This window comes from Mugil cephalus, chromosome 23 (assembly GCF_022458985.1).
Source record: "Mugil cephalus isolate CIBA_MC_2020 chromosome 23, CIBA_Mcephalus_1.1, whole genome shotgun sequence".
Classification (NCBI taxonomy): domain Eukaryota; kingdom Metazoa; phylum Chordata; class Actinopteri; order Mugiliformes; family Mugilidae; genus Mugil; species Mugil cephalus.
Window position 1 is genome coordinate 13,951,552 of NC_061792.1, and position 17,953 is coordinate 13,969,504.

The following is a 17,953-nucleotide window of genomic DNA, read 5'->3' on the forward strand; positions in this document are numbered from 1 at the left end:
GCGTCTACACACACATTTAGTGTGTGCTGGAGGAGAAAATGCAGATATATTCATTCAGCACGTAAAGATTCATTAAAGCTGGAAACAAGTTCATTCAGAGAAACTGCTTCTATGTTCAACACGTCTCAGTGTGTCCTGTGTGTAGTTGTGTACACATGACTGAAACACCTTATTTTTTATTTGGTAAATATCCAAACAGATCACATGTAGTAAATAATCAGTGTGTTATTTGTGCGTCTGTCACTGCTCCGTGTCTTAATTATATTCACATGTGGTTTTTGCTCTAACTCTGTGTTGTGTTTATTTGCCGTTGATGTAACGACACCAAATGTCATTGTGTGATTAGAGTTTCTCTCTCAGAGTCTCAGTGGAAAACGATCAGTAGATCTTAGTAGATCTGAATATATGAGCTGGATCTATGGAAAGAGTTTCTAGAAGCAGATGATGGACTGAACCATCAGTAAAGACGTTACAACAACACACTTTGACATTTTACAGACAAACGAGGAACAAATCAACCAGACCAGAAACTTGAGAGTTCCACAGGAAGTAGCAAAGACCCTGGTGAGTTAAAGCTGATCATTAAAACGACTCCAAGGAGAAACTGATTCATCAACTATGAACAAAAAACTTGACAATTGTCAAAGTAAAGCTGGATATAAAATGATTTCCATCCCAGCTCCTTTCAGATCAATCTACAGCCCAGAGAAAAGTAGAAAGCTGCAGTTTGTAGGTTTCATGTCAGAAGAATGTGAAGATTTACCTTGTGAATGTGTTGTGAAGATGTGTATTCATCATGATGGTTCTTTTATTTCCTGACAGCAGACACATCACAGGTCTCTCCTCTCAGTGTAGCTGGTGATAAAATGTGATTTATTATTATACCATATTATCATCACATGAGTGATAATTAGTCTGAAAATAATGTTGATGATGTTGTTTATCCTCAGTAATTTGTGTGACAATATATCGTCCAGCAAATTTGTTGTTGTGACAGACCTAGTCATGACACTTCTTTTATCATTTGATAGGAATAAAGCTTAACAAGCATCCAGTCCAAGCATCATCATCCAGTCCAAGAAAAGTTAATAAAATAGGTGAGTAACCTTGACAACACATATGTGGTGATGTGAGCTACATAGACACTTCTTCCTCAGCAAAACAAACGTGTTGCAGCTCCATCACATTTATCTCCAGTTTTCAACTGATGATTGAAGCTGAACCCATTTAACATCCTAGACTGTAACAATATCTTTTTTTTATCAGTTGATGCATCAAAGGAGTCAGAAGGTGACAGAACTCCTCCTCATCCTGGGGAGAGATTCAACTGAATAGGATGTTTTTATGAAGATCTAAAAGTTTAAACTTATTTCTTTGTCATTTTATCAGAGACTTCAGATCCACCTGCTAAACCACCACAGTCTGGTTCTCCATCAGGTCCCAGTCATCAACCTGGTGAGTTATTGGGATCAATAGGACGTTATTCATGACTATTTGAAAGATGAAACCACTGACAGAAACTTGATCTTCAGGTATTTTCAGAGTTCAATAATCTGACATTTTTCAAGAGAAGACAAGTCTCCCCAAACCCAGACACTTGTAGTGTCCAAAGAACTTGAGTTCTGTTAAACTTTTTATGAAGTTAAACTTGATCATTAAAATGACTCCAAGGAGAAATTGTTTTATCAACAATGAACAAAAAGGTCGACCATTTTTTTGTCATTTGTCAAACCACCAGAGAAACCACCAGAGAAACCAGTTGACCAAGCAGCTTCTACTGATCCACCATCTTCTCCTCCTTCACGTATCAGTGTGTTTTTTCATGACCATTTTAAAGCTGCTTTTGGTTTTTAAACAAACTATGAAGTGTGAATCTATGAGCTGGATCCATGGAAAGAGTTTGTAACATTCAGATTCAGATCAATCAGATTCAGATCAATCTACAGCCCAGAGAAAAGTAGAAAGCTGCAGTTTGTAGGTTTCATGTCAGAAGAATGTGAAGATTTACCTTGTGAATGTGTTGTGAAGATGTGTATTCATCATGATGGTTCTTTTATTTCCTGACAGCAAACACATCACAGGTCTCTCCTCTCACTGTAGCTGGTGATAAAATGTGATTTATTATTATTCCATATTATCATCACATGAGTGATAATTAGTCTGAACATAATGTTGATGATGTCGTTTATCCTCAGCAATTTGTGTTACAATATATCTTCCAGCAAATTTGTTGTTGTGACAGACACAGTCATGACTCTTGTTTTATGGTGAACATTTTTAATGTCCTTTCAAACGTAACTGAGTTTTAAGATTTAAAACATTGTTCTATATATTCTAAATCATACTGTTGGATGGTGGAAATGATTTGGTGGCTCCACAGGTTGGTAATCACTGATCTAAAGAGTTTGTAGAAGCAGATGATGGACTGAACCATCAGTAAAGACGTTATAACAAGACACTTTGACATTTTACAGGCAAACAAGGAACAAATCAACAAGACCAGAATAGTGACGGGTCCATGGGAACCAAAGCTGGTGAGTTAAACTTGATCATTAAAATGACTCCAAAGAGAAATTGTTTTATCAACCATGAACAAAAAGGTCGACCATTTTTTTTGTCATTTTTGCAGAGAAACCACCAGAGAAACCAGCTGACCAAGTAGCTTCTACTGATCCACAACCATCTTCTCCTCCTTCAGGTTTTTTTGACTACCTTAAAGCTGCTTTTAGTTTTTAAACAGAGTCTGTCTATAAAGAAGAGAAATGTTTTTCATTGGTGATTTTGGTTTGGAAATCCTGGTGGGGTCATTCCATTCCATACTGCAATCCAGTCCAATCAGTACCCTCACAATAAAAACACAGTAGTATGTGAGAGAGGGGACCAGGGTCAAACAGAGTCACCCATTAACCTAACTGATTATCAAACCAATAGCGCCACCAAACTAGTTCAAGATCTCACTATATCAAATACTCAAGAGGGAAATGTGAATGTGACAACATTAAAGTACACAATGCTCGGCTCATGGCATGAACGACATACACCCAATACACAGCAATCAATACACAAAGTCACCACACACCATAATAATAATAATGATCTGATATTTTTCAGGAGGAAAACCTTCCAAGTGTGTAATACTGTAGTCGTCCGATCTTCTCTTCATCCTGGTGAGTGATTGTACTGAATAATACATTTTTATGACTATTTCAAAGTTTAAACTCATATGCTCATCCGTTCAGGAATGTGTGTTGGTGTTTCATTGTGGTGACGGATCTTGTTTATTTCAACAGGACAAGGAAACAATGAGCTGTTGATCATGAACATACCAAAAAACATTAACAGCTGCTGGGACATCAGTTCCTCATCTGTCCACCAGAGGGCTCCACTAGACTTTATCCAGACTTTATCCAGACCAGACTTTATCTGACTAGAGATGAAGACTCCTCATTCATTCATTCATTCATTCATTCATTCATTCATTCATTTGCTGTAACTGCTCGTCCTCTGGGTTGTTGGGGTCTGAACCTCCTTTATCAACCCAAGTATTTTCAGAGTGTAACAGGTGAATCCAGTGGTTTTAGCTTCTATACGTGATGTCAGATGGTTTCAGTCCTGATGATATTGGCTCATAGACATAATCACTGTTATCAGAGATAAACAGTATCACCAGATCTTCCATGGTCTTGTTCAGCTTTGACTTTGTGCTTTTAAGGTTTTTATCACTGAGTCTGGACTCAACCAATAATGTCAGCTTTGTCCTCCCTCAGTGTCCTGGTTCTGTCGTCTGTCACTGGGAATGTTTCACTCTCTTCTTTCTCTATTGACTGTTACTAGTTTAGTTCATTCTGCTTCACTTGACTTTCCTGCAAACTCATATTTTTTTTTTTCCATTTTAACCTGAGCAGCTGGTCCAGTTTGTGTGAGTTTCCCCTCTCCACGTCCTTCACCAAGACACTGTAACCAAGACCACCAACGTGTCCTTTTTATCCATTTTTATTTCATAGTTTTTGGCCTTTCTCTCTCTTATCTGTTAGTTATTTATCCCTCTAATCTTCTCACTCAGTTCTTGTTTTTCTTCAGTGTTTATTTGTTTTTAATTGTGCCTCCATCTTTTTTAATGTAAATCACAGTGACTTGTCCTCTGTATGAAATGAGCTGTTTAAATGAAGCTGCCTTGAACTGTCTCGTTTTACGAAGTTAACTGTAAAAACTACAGTTTCCTGTAGTTGAGATTGTTGGTTTCCTCCTCATGTCTGTTCAACTGAATAAAACATGATGAGAGAGAGAGAGAGATGTGACCTTTGTCTCTTTTAGTTGATGGTGATTTCATTCATAGGTTCATTTAATTTAGTTTCTTAGTCAACGTTATTGGCTTCAACACATTAAAATAAAACCGTGTCAGTTTTTATGTGAAGATGGGTAAAAAAAAGTCTTTCATTTCCTTTTAGTTATTTAATTTTATTGTATCTTTATTTATCGAAGCTAAAGCATTTACTATTTAAAATGTTGCCTGGTGTTTATCTCCTTCTCTATCTCCATCATATTAAGCCTCACAACGATCAAATTCTTCATTTAATAACTGTGAGATTGTGAACAACTAGTGTACAAATAAAAACAGCTACGTGAAGATATAGTATATGTATGTGTAACTCTACTAATTAATCATTGAAAACAGAAATATTGAAATCAACCTGGTGAGTTATTGGGATCAATAGGACGTTTTTTCATGACTATTAAAAAGATGGAACCAGTGACTTAATCTGCAGGTATTTCCATAGATGAATAATGTGACATTTTTCAGAAGGAGAAGAACAGTCTTCCCAAACCCAGACATCGTGGGGGTGTGTAATTCAGTAGCCGTCAAATCTCCTCCTCGTCCTGGTGAGTAATTGTACATTTTTATGACAAATTTCCAACTATAAACTCGGTTCAGATGCTCGTCCATTCGAGAACGTGTGTGTTTGTGGTGACGGGTCTTGTTTCTTTTAACAGGACAAGGAAACAGGGACTGATTCCTGCAGTGATAATAAAGGATGGTCTTTATACTGGACTGGACCCCTGTCCCTCCCTCCAACAGCTCCCCCTGCAGGACAGATCTCCCACCGCTCCCTTCACCACTTCACTTTTACCCACTCAGTGGTCAAACATTCACCAAACACCTTTCCCATCATCATCAGAGACAGACTCTGTAAGTCCAAAGGTCAAAGGTCACACACTGACCTCGTTATCACCTCCTCTGGTTTAGATTCAGCTATTTCTGCTCATTTTTGTGTCTTTTGAACTGTGAGGAGGCGCCGTCTCACTGCTGATGTGGCTGCTGATGTACTGATATTTTAAAGTGACGTTCCTGCAGACTTTTTACCCTTGTTTTGTGATTTTATTGTAGATAGTTTTGGTGAGAAATTAAAAGCAGCACTCCACAATGTTGCTCCATTAAAACCCAAAAAACTCACCTGCTACCCGACACTTCCATAGACTAACAAAGAAACCTCTGGGAACTTTTGAAAGGGCCATGAGGGACTAGTGTCCCTGCATATGTGCACATTTGTGTGTGTAACTGTAATCACAAAGTTACCTTTGTTGTGTGTTGTTGTAACATAAATGTGTGGGACACAGGGATCAGTTGTATTAACAGCAGATACATTGGAGGAGTCCCTGATTAATATATCGGTCTCAGCTGTATCTCTGGTCTGAAGTGTCAGAAGTTGCCGTGGCAACTTGAGATGTTTGTCAATGACGACAGAAGCCATCGCGTTTTTCAGTCACTACTACGGGAACAGACACTCCACTATGGCATATTATGTGCAGATAATTAATTTATTCGTTTCGTTTCATTCGTCAAGATGTGTTTATGTGTTTATAGTTTTATTTAAATATTGTAGAAGCTGCTGGGCCGTGAGTTCCTCATCTGTCCACCAGAGGGCCCCACTAGACCAGAGATTATGTCAAGATGGACGACACAGTAACTGGACATGAAGTGACTTGTTACATGTTTTTTCTCTGGTTCATTCATTTTGTGTAACTGCTTGTCCTGTGGTGTGTGTTTTAAAATAAAACAGTGTGAAGAAATAAAGATAAAAAGAGTCTGATATTTCGTTTTTTGAGTCTATGATGATACGTTTTATTGTAGATCTGAGCTAATGCATTTTGTTCTTTTTAAAACATCGCCTGGTGTTTTAGGCCTCGCAGGGATCAAACTCTTCCTTTAATGGGACAGTGGGATGTAATTTAATGGCTCAACAAGGCTGGTTCTGTGATGATGGTGAGTAATGCTTCTGTTTGTCTTTTTGTTTTTTTCTTGAAGCTGCAGCAGATTCATTCCTCAGTTTAGTTTCACTTTCAGCTTCGACCCAGCCATCTCCTCCATCCTCCATCCTCCATCCTCCGTCCTCCATCCTTGTCCTCCATCTTCCATCCTCGTCCTCGTCTGGTTTATCCCTGTCTCACTATAACCGATTGTTTATTTATTTATTGAAGGATGGAGCCGGTATTTACCATCTCCCCTGAGGTGATGGTGATTCTACTGTTCCAGACTTTGATTACAGGTCAAGCGAACACAGGTATGTTCTGGAGAGCTTCTTATTTCTGACATATATTCAGGCTCAGCCACATATCAAACTGTGTATTTTATGTTAATTAATGGAGTTTTTGACTCATTTCATGAAACAGAGATTTCATTCTGAAAAACAACACAAACAAACCTCCAAACCTGGTCACTGTTCACACAACTGAATTTCTCATTTCGTCAAATTGCAGTTTTTTCAGATGATGTCAGGTCTGGAATGCGTGAGATAATCATCTGTTGTATTACATTTACAGTGGCTCCATTATGTCTGTGCTCGCTAATCACATTAAGTACATTTTGTGCTGTGTGATGTGTGTTGTGTGGATGTTCTTATGTTGTGTTGTTGTTAGTAGCATTATGTTGGTGTTCCTGGACGTTTTGAGGATGTTATTGCAAATGTTGTTCCAGAATTCAGTGCTAGTGTTAATGTTAATGTTAGCTTACAGTTAGCACAGTTAACCCACAGTTAGCCTACAGTTAGCATCACTATCCTAGAGTTTGCACAGGTAGCCTACAGTTAGCATAGTTAACCCACAGTTAGCCTACAGTTAGCATCACTATCCTAGAGTTTGCACAGTTAGCCTACAGTTAGCGTACAGTTAGCCTACACTTAGCCTACAGCTAGCACAGTTAGCCTACAGTTAGCACAGTTAACCCACAGTTAGCCTACAGTTAGCATCACTATCCTAGAGTTTGCACAGGTAGCCTACAGTTAGCATAGTTAACCCACAGTTAGCCTACAGTTAGCATCACTATCCTAGAGTTTGCACAGTTAGCATACGGTTAGCATACAGTTAGCCTACACTTAGCCTACAGCTAGCACAGTTAGCCTACAGTTAGCACAGTTAACTCACAGTTAGTCTACAGTTAGCACAGTTAACCCACAATTAGCACAGTTAGCCTACAGTTAGTACAGTTAACCCACAGTTAGCCTACAGTTAGCATCACTATCCTAGAGTTTGCACAGGTAGCCTACAGTTAGCATAGTTAACCCACAGTTAGCCTACAGTTAGCATCACTATCCTAGAGTTTGCACAGGTAGCCTACAGTTAGCATAGTTAACCCACAGTTAGCCTACAGTTAGCATCACTATCCTAGAGTTTGCACAGTTAGCCTACAGTTAGCATACAGTTAGCCTACACTTAGCCTACAGCTAGCACAGTTAGCCTACAGTTAGCACAGTTAACCCACAGTTAGCCTACAGTTAGCATCACTATCCTAGAGTTTGCACAGGTAGCCTACAGTTAGCATAGTTAACCCACAGTTAGCCTACAGTTAGCATCACTATCCTAGAGTTTGCACAGTTAGCATACGGTTAGCATACAGTTAGCCTACACTTAGCCTACAGCTAGCACAGTTAGCCTACAGTTAGCACAGTTAACTCACAGTTAGTCTACAGTTAGCACAGTTAACCCACAATTAGCACAGTTAGCCTACAGTTAGCACAGTTAACCCACAGTTAGCCTACAGTTAGCATCACTATCCTAGAGTTTGCACAGGTAGCCTACAGTTAGCATAGTTAACCCACAGTTAGCCTACAGTTAGCATCACTATCCTAGAGTTTGCACAGTTAGCATACAGTTAGCCTACACTTAGCCTACAGCTAGCACAGTTAGCCTACAGTTAGCATAGTTAACCCACAGTTAGCCTACAGGTAGCCTACAGTTAGCATAGTTAGCCTACAGTTAGCCTACAGTTAGCACAGTTAGCATAATTTCCTGGTGAATGGACCTTCTTGATCTAAACTGTTGATTCTCTCCTAAACATGGCAGCATCATTTTGTTGTGCGCAGATATTTATGTTACAGTTACTTACTTTAAGTGTGTGAATGAGAATAGTTATGGAGCAGTGTGAGGCTACTTGGAAGCTACTCTTAATGTAAAGTACTATTTATATTGATTTTTCTAGTCTTATACGCAGCTGAATTGTGTTAGCTAGACAATAACACTACTAAGTATTGTCTATGAAGGACTGGGCCATGACATGAGCGACGTTTCAGTGGTTCTCTACCACAGTGACAAAACATCTACACACTTTGACTTGTTGTGTTTACACAATCCCAAAGACACCGTGCAGTTTTATTAGTTTGTTTCGTATAGTGAGTCACTAAAATACATATTTAATGAGTAAAAACGTACGAATACTAACATTTAAAATATCCCTGTAGATGTAAAACGAGTTGTTAAGTGTCTGTTTGATTCTTCACATGTGAATGAGAGGAGTGACATGTTCTGATGTAGATGTTTGTTTTGTAGTCGTCTACAGGAAAGTAGGAGATGAAGTCGTCCTGAGTCCAGGCTCTGAGGCTTCACCCGTCAGCAGGATCACATGGAAACATAATTCAAACCTGGCTGTGGTGTGGAATGAAGGAGGCACGATCGACTTCTTCTCCAGCTTCAGAGGTATTTAACACCTTTAGTTAAAACCCCGAAAACACACAGCACTGAACTCCAGTCGTTTCTGTGGTTGATATGTGTTGATGTAACTTATAATTTTAGGTCACTGTGAACTGAACACCACAACTGGAGAGCTGATCATCCCAGACCTGACACTAAAGGACAGTGGCTCCTACACAGCAGTGATCAACAACAGAGTCCTGAACACAACTGAAATCAAGGTTATCTGTAAGTGGAGGAGTTTTAACTTAAACTACTCTGGAATATCTGATAATTTATGAATCTCAATTCTAATAATGTTTGTTTCCATCAGCTGGCGTCTCCAAACCAACTGTGTCAGAAAACTGTGATGCTGAAAAGACCCACTGTGTTCTGACCTGTGAAGGCATCACTACAGACTCTGAACCAGTCACCTACACCTGGTGGTCAGGTGACGTGGTGAAGAGTCAAACCAATCAGCTCATAATAACAAAGGTGAATGTGACCAGTAACAGACAGATCAACTACTTCATACGTTCAACAACCATTTAGTTCATGAGCTTCAAGCTGATGTTGTTCTTCACTGGTTTTCTAGAACGATACGGAGCCTTCGTTTACCTGTAAGTTAGAAAACCCAGTCAGCTCTGAACGCAGCAGAGAAGTCACCAACCCTTTCACCTCCTCCACCTCTTCCCCTCCTCACCCGTCCTCCACCCCTATCCCTGGTGAGTTTCACATCAACATTTATCTACATTGTGATTATAAACCTTTAACAGATTTTCTTTTTCTTTTTTTTGTAGACAATTACAATAGCAACCTGAATTGGTTGATACCGGTTCTGTTTCTGTTTCTGGTGGCTGTTGGTGTTGTTATTGCTGGTGTCATTTACAAATGCAGAACAGGTACAAATTCACAGCAGATTATAATGATTGTACCAGATTAACTTTGTGTATTATCATTCTAAATGTATTTATTGATCTGTCTGCACAGCTACTGCTTTTATTGTTTGTTATGTTTAAGTTTGTTCCATAAAATGTTAGAAATTAGTGACAGATGAACTGGTTATGGCAATTCTTTTATTTCTCAGGGAGATATCCACCACCACTATCACTACTTCCATGGTTCAAAAATAATGGAGCTGGTGAGTAACATGTTAATTATCTGTGGAGACGTTCCCACACTGGAACCAGTGACATGTTGAGTCCTTGGATTGATTCTAACTAACAGTGTTTCTATAATTCATGTCAAAGTAAAGCTGGATATAAAATGATTTTCATCACAGCTAAATCACATTTTATCCCAGTGATAAAATGTGATTTCTTATTATTCCATATTATCATCACATGAGTGATAATTAGTCTGAAAATAATGTTGATGATATTGAAAATATATCAATCAATGAAACAGGTGAGTAACCTTGACAACACATATGTGGTGATTGTGAGCTACATGGACACTTCTTCCTCAGCTAAACAAACGTGTTGCAGCTCCATCACATTTATCTCCAGTTTTCAACTGATGATTGAAGCTGAACCCATTTAACATCCTAGACTGTAACAATATCTGCTTTTTATCAGTTGATACATCAAAGGAGTCAGAAGACGACAGAACTCCTCCTCATCCTGGGGAGAGATTCAACGGAATAGGATGTTTTTATGAATATTAAAAGTTTAAACTAATTCCTTTGTCATTTTATCAGAGACTTCAGAACCACCTGCTAAACCACCACGGCGTATGTATTATTCTTGACTATTTAACATATGCAGCCTTTGACTTAATCTGCAGGTATTTTCATAGATTAATCTGACATTTTTCAGAAGGAGAAATAAAATCTGACAAAGACGAGGCCAGAAATAAACCTGTTGAGTTAAAGTTGATGATAAAAATGACTCCAAAGAGAAACTGATTCATCAACTATGAACAAAAAGATTGACATGATTTTTTTTATCATTTCATCAGAGACGACAGGAGACGACAAAACTGATCATGGTGAGTTACTGGGATCAATAGGAGGTTTTTAAAGACTATTTAAAGATGAAACCACTGACAAAATCTTAATCTTCAGGTATTTTCATAGTTGATTAATCTGTTTTTACAAAACAAACTATTTAATTGTTTTAGAAGAAAAAATACGTCCCTCTGATGAGTCCACAGAAACCACAGTCACTACATCAGAGACTTCATTTGACCAAGTAGCTCCTACTGATCCACAATCATGAAGTATGAATATATCAGCTGCATCTATGGAAAGAGGGACTGAACCATCAGTAAAGATGTTAGAACAAGACAACTGTCATTATATTATATTATATTATATTATATTATATTATATTATATTATATTATATTATATTATATTATATTTTATACTTTATTTATCCTGAAGGAAATTCAGTGTCCAGTAGCTTCATTAAACCCAATAATAACAATAATAATAATAATAATAATAATAATAATAATAATAATATCACAGTCCAGTTGGTTCCTCAGGGAGTCATTGTAGAGTCTAATGTCCTGAGGGACAAATGTCCTCCTCAACTTGTCCATGGAGCAGGACAGAGACAAGATCCCCTCACTGAAGGAGCTTCTGTCTGACTGTGGTGTCGTGTAGATTCTGGTGGACATTGATCATGATGGACCAGAGTTGTTGACTACATTCTTGTTGTCCTGCTCCTCCAGAAATCATCCAGACAAGAGTCTGTCTGTAAAGAAGAGAAATGTTTTTACTCTCACTAGGAGATAAAACTGTGAATGTTGAAGCTACTCTGTGGAACTAAAACATGTGGCAATCATCACACTTCTTTTATCTCTTGATAGACAACGAATCGTTTCACTCTGGCTCATTCAGTCCAGACCACATCAATGAAACAGGTGAGTAACCTTGACAACACATATGTGGTGATTGTGAGCTACATGGACACTTCTTCCTCAGCAAAACAAATGTGTTGCAGCTCCATCACATTTATCTCCAGTTTTCAACTGATGATTGAAGCTGAACCCATTTAACATCCTAGACTGTAACAATATCTGTTTTTTATCAGTTGATACATCAAAGGAGTCAGAAGACGACAGAACTCCTCCTCATCCTGGTGAGTGATTCAACTCAATAGGATATTTTTATGAATATTAAAAGTTTAAACGAATTCCTTTGTCATTTTATCAAAACCTTTAGATCCACCTGCTGGACTACCACGGCGTACTTCTCTCTCAGGTCCCAGAGATAAACCTGGTGAGTAATTGAGATCAACAGGACATTATTCATGACTATTTAACATATGCAGCCTTTGACTTAATCTGCAGGTATTTTCATAGATTAATCTGACATTTTTCAGAAGGAGAAATAAAATCTGACAAAAAGAAGGCCAGAGGTAAACGTGGTGAGTTAAAGTTGATGATTAAAATGACTCCAAGGAGAAACTGATTCATCAACTATGAACAAAGAACTTGATAAGTTTTTTGTCATTTTAGCAAAGACATCATCAAAGGACGGAGCAGCTCCTACTGATGCACCACGTCCTCGTCCCTCAGGTACCAGTCATCAGTCTGGTGATTAGATACTTTATTCATCCTGAGGAAATTCAGTGTCCAGTAGCTTCATCACATGTAATAATCATAATAATAATAATAATAATAATAATAAACTATGTATCTGATGACAGTCCAGTGTTGCGTGACAGGGAGGTGTTGTAGAGTCTAATGTCCTGACAGATGGACACAGACAGACTCTGAAGCAGCTTCTCTGTCTGACTGTGGTGTCGTCTAGACTGTAGACGGTGCTGGACAAGCTTCATGGTGGACCAGAGGTCCTCTAATGTGTCCCTACCTCAGAGTCCTCCTTCTGGATCAGTTTGTCCAGCCGTCAGGTTCCTTCTTCTTAGTGCTGCCTCCCCAGTTCACCACAGAGTAGAAGAGGACACTGGCTACGATAGTCTGCTAGAACATCTCTAACACTCCTCCTCAGATCCCCCTACCTGACATATAGAGCCAGATACTTGTAGGTCTGAACCACCTCTACACTCCCTGTTGATGGTTACAGGCTGCAGGTGCTTCACTGACACCAGGACATGGAGTTGTTCATTCAATTCTTGTTCTCCTGCTCTTGTCTTTTATTTCCTGACAGCAGACACATCACAGGTCTCTCCTCTCAGTGTAGCTGGTGATAAAATGTGATTTAATTGTGTTAAACTGCTCAGTTTGACAGATTCATTGTTGTCCTGATGATTCTTTTGAGTCTTTTATCAGTTTAGAAATCATCCAGACAAGAGTCTGTCTATGAAGAAGAGAAATGTTTTTACTCTCACTAGGAGATAAAACTGTGAATGTTGAAGCTACTGTATGGAACTAAAACATGTGGCAGTCATCACACTTCTTTAATCATTTGACAGAGAATAAACCATTGCTTCCTGGTAACAATGGTGAAGTCCAAGTATTAACCACTCTAGACCACATCAATGAAACAGGTGAGTAACCTTGACAACACATATGTGGTGATTGTGAGCTACATGGACACTTCTTCCTCAGCTAAACAAACGTGTTGCAGCTCCATCACATTTATCTCCAGTTTTCAACTGATGATTGAAGCTGAACCCATTTAACATCCTAGACTGTAACAATATCTGTTTTTTATCAGTTGATACATCAAAGGAGTCAGAAGACGACAGAGCTCCTCCTCATCCTGGGGAGAGATTCAACTGAATAGGATGTTTTTATGAAGATTAAAAGTTTAAACTTATTTCTTTGTCATTTTATCAGTTGATCCATCAAAGAAGTCAGAAGGCAAAGAACCACCTGCTAATCCACCACAGTCTGATTCTCCATCAGGTCCCAGTCATCAACCTGGTGAGTTATTGGGATTAATAGGACATTATTCATGACTATTTAAAAGATGAAACCACTGACAAAAACTTGATCTTCAGGTATTTTCAGAGTTGAATAATGTGACATTTTTCAAGAGAAGACAAGTCTCCCCAAACCCAGACACTTGTAGTGTCCACAGAACTTGAGTTCTGTTAAACTTTTTATAAAATTAAACTTGATGATTAAAATGACTCCAAGGAGAAACTGTTTTATCAACCATGAACAAAAAGGTCGACCATTTTTTTGTCATTTTTGCAGAGAAACCACCAGAGAAACCAGCTGACCAAGCAGCTCCTACTGATCCACAAACATCTTCTCCTCCTTCAGGTATCAGTGTGTTTTTTCATGACCATTTTAAAGCTGCTTTTGGTTTTTAAACAAATCATGAAGTGTGAATCTATGAGCTGGATCTATGGAAAGAGTTTGTAGAAGCAGATGATGGACTGAACCATCAGTAAAGACGTTATAACAAGACACTTTGACATTTTAATGAGAAACAAGAAACAAATCAACCAGACCAGAATAATAAAGAGGCCAAACCTGTTGAGTTAAAGTTGATCATTGAAACGACTCCAAGGAGAAACTGATTCATCAACTATGAACAAATAACTTGACAATTGTCAAAGTAAAGCTGGATATAAAATGATTTTCATCCCAGCTCCTTTCAGATCAATCTACAGCCCAGAGAAAAGTAGAAAGCTGCAGTTTGTAGGTTTCATGTCAGAAGAATGTGAAGATTTACCTTGTGAATGTGTTGTGAAGATGTGTATTCATCATGATGGTTCTTTTATTTCCTGACAGCAGAAACATCACAGGTCTCTCCTCTCAGTGTAGCTGCTGATAAAATGTGATTTAATCGTGTTAAACTGATCAGTTTGACAGATTCATTGTTGTCCTGATGATTCTTTTGACTCTTTTATCAGTTTAGAAATCATCCAGACAAGAGTCTGTCTATGAAGAAGAGAAATGTTTTTTATTCTCATTAGGAGATAAAACTGTGAATGTTGAAGCTACTGTGTGGAACTAAAACATGTGGCAGTCATCACACTTCTTTTATCATTTGACAGAGAATAAAACAGTGCCCCCTGATAACAACGCTGGAGTCCAACCATCATCATCCAGTCCAGGAACCGTTAATGAAACAGGTGAGTAACCTTGACAACACATATGTGGTGATTGTGAGCTACATGGACACTTCTTCCTCAGCAAAACAAATGTGTTGCAGCTCCATCACATTTATCTCCAGTTTTCAACTGATGATTGAAGCTGAACCCATTTAACATCCTAGACTGTAACAATATCTGCTTTTTATCAGTTGATGCATCAAAGGAGTCAGAAGACGACAGAACTCCTCCTCATCCTGGGGAGTGATTCAACTGAATGGGATGTTTTTATGAAGATTAAAAGTTTAAACTTATTTCTTTGTCATTTTATCAGTTGATCCATCAAAGGAGTCAGAAGGCAAAGAACCACCTGCTAATCCACCACAGTCTGGTTCTCCCTCAGGTCCCAGTCATCAACCTGGTGAGTTATTGAGATCAATAGGACATTATTCATGATTATTTGAAAGATGAAACCACTGACAAAAACTTGATCTTCAGGTATTTTCAGAGTTGAATAATGTGACATTTTTCAAGAGAAGACAAGTCTCCCCAAACCCAGACACTTGTAGTGTCCACAGAACTTGAGTTCTGTTAAACTTTTTATAAAGTTAAACTTGATGATTAAAATGACTCCAAGGAGAAACTGATTCATCAACCATGAACAAAAAGGTCAACCATTTTTTTGTCATTTTTGCAGAGAAACCACCAGAGAAACCAGCTGACCAAGCAGCTCCTACTGATCCACAAACATCTTCTCCTCCTTCAGGTATCAGTGTGTTTTTTCATGACCATTTTAAAGCTGCTTTTGGTTTTTAAACAAATCATGAAGTGTGAATCTATGAGCTGGATCTATGGAAAGAGTTTGTAGAAGCAGATGATGGACTGAACCATCAGTAAAGACGTTATAACAAGACACTTTGACATTTTACAGACAAACAAGGAACAAATCAACAAGACCAGAATAGTGACGGGTCCATGGGAACCAAAGCTGGTGAGTTAAACTTGATCATTAAAATGACTCCAAAGAGAAATTGTTTTATCAACCATGAACAAAAAGGTTGACCATTTTTTTTTGTCATTTTTGCAGAGAAACCACCAGAGAAACCAGCTGACCAAGTAGCTTCTACTGATCCACAACCATCTTCTCCTCCTTCAGGTTTTTTTGACTACCTTAAAGCTGCTTTTAGTTTTTAAACAGAGTCTGTCTATAAAGAAGAGAAATGTTTTTCATTGGTGATTTTGGTTTGGAAATCCTGGTGGGGCCATTCCATTCCATACTGCAATCCAGTCCAATCAGTACCCTCACAATAAAAACACAATAGTATGTGAGAGAGGGGACCAGGGTCAAACAGAGTCACCCATTAACCTAACTGATTATCAAACCAATAGCGCCACCAAACTAGTTCAAGATCTCACTATATCAAATACTCAAGAGGGAAATGTGAATGTGACAACAATAAAGTACACAATGCTCGGCTCATGGCATGAACGACATACACCCAATACACAGCAATCAATACACAAAGTCACCACACACCATAATAATAATAATGATCTGATATTTTTCAGGAGGAAAACCTTCCAAGTGTGTAATACTGTAGTCGTCCGATCTTCTCTTCATCCTGGTGAGTGATTGTACTGAATAATACATTTTTATGACTATTTCAAAGTTTAAACTCAGATGCTCATCCGTTCAGGAATGTGTGTTGGTGTTTCATTGTGGTGACGGATCTTGTTTATTTCAACAGGACAAGGAAACAATGAGCTGTTGATCTCTGTTAAAACTCAGAGAATGAACATACCAAAAAACATCAACAGCTGCTGGGACATCAGTTCCTCATCTGTCCACCAGAGGGCTCCACTAGACTTTATCCAGACTTTATCCAGACCAGACTTTATCTGACTAGAGATGAAGACTCCTCATTCATTCATTCATTCATTCATTCATTTGCTGTAACTGCTCGTCCTCTGGGGTGTTGGGGTCTGAACCTCCTTTATCAACCCAAGTATTTTCAGAGTGTGACAAGTGAATCCAGTGGTTTTAGCTTCTATACGTGATGTCAGATGGTTTCAGTCCTGATGATATTGGCTCATAGACATAATCACTGTTATCAGAGATAAACAGTATCACCAGATCTTCCATGGTCTTGTTCAGCTTTGACTTTGTGCTTTTAAGGTTTTTATCACTGAGTCTGGACTCAACCAATAATGTCAGCTTTGTCCTCCCTCAGTGTCCTGGTTCTGTCGTCTGTCACTGGGAATGTTTCACTTTCTTCTTTCTCTATTGACTGTTACTAGTTTAGTTCATTCTGTTTCACTTGACTTTCCTGCAAACTCATATTTTTTTTTTTCCATTTTAACCTGAGCAGCTGGTTCAGTTTGTGTGAGAACCACGTCTGTTGTCCCCTTTAGGTTTCCCCTCTCCATGTCCTTCACCAAGACACTGTAACCAAGACCACCAACGTGTCCTTTTAATCCATTTTTATTTAATAGTTTTTGGCCTTTCTCTCTCTTATCTTTTAGTTATTTATCCCTCTAATCTTATCACTCAGTTCTTGTTTTTCTTCAGTGTTTATTTGTTTTTAATTGTGCCTCCATCTTTTTTAATGTAAATCACAGTGACTTGTCCTCTGTATGAAATGAGCTGTTTAAATAAAGCTGCCTTGAACTGTCTCGTTTTACTAAGTTAAGTGTAAAAACTACAGTTTCCAGTAGTTGAGATTGTTGGTTTCCTCCTCGTGTTTGTTCAACTGAATAAAACATGATGAGAAAGAGAGAGAGATGTGACCTTTGTCTCTTTTAGTTGATGGTGATTTCATTCATAGGTTCATTTAATTTAGTTTCTTAGTCAACGTTATTGGCTTCAACACATTAAAATAAAACCGTGTCAGTTTTTATGTGAAGATGGGTAAAAAAAAGTCTTTAATTTCCTTTTAGTTATTTAATTTAATTGTATCTTTATTTATCGAAGCTAAAGCATTTACTATTTAAAATGTTGCCTGGTGTTTATCTCCTTCTCTATCTCCATCATATTAAGCCTCACAACGATCAAAT

At 38.3% G+C, this 17,953-nt stretch overlaps 1 protein-coding gene and 1 long non-coding RNA gene across 2 annotated transcripts in view; both read left to right on the plus strand.

Moving 5' to 3' along the window:
* The window catches only part of LOC125000968 (protein piccolo-like), a 127,019-nt gene that overhangs the window by 101,494 nt on the left and 7,572 nt on the right, over positions 1-17,953 (plus strand). Inside the window, exons 69-76 of the mRNA XM_047576769.1 lie at positions 499-564; positions 1,032-1,097; positions 1,390-1,455; positions 2,475-2,534; positions 2,630-2,698; positions 15,831-15,890; positions 15,987-16,055; positions 16,469-16,524. Coding sequence (XP_047432725.1) covers positions 499-564; positions 1,032-1,097; positions 1,390-1,455; positions 2,475-2,534; positions 2,630-2,698; positions 15,831-15,890; positions 15,987-16,055; positions 16,469-16,500 — 488 coding nt within the window. The 3' untranslated portion in view covers positions 16,501-16,524. The remainder of the gene's footprint in view (positions 1-498; positions 565-1,031; positions 1,098-1,389; positions 1,456-2,474; positions 2,535-2,629; positions 2,699-15,830; positions 15,891-15,986; positions 16,056-16,468; positions 16,525-17,953) is intronic.
* LOC125001092 lies at positions 5,002-6,263 on the plus strand. Its single transcript, XR_007111504.1, has 3 exons — positions 5,002-5,188; positions 5,883-5,977; positions 6,181-6,263. It is a non-coding gene; the product is annotated as an uncharacterized LOC125001092 (long non-coding RNA).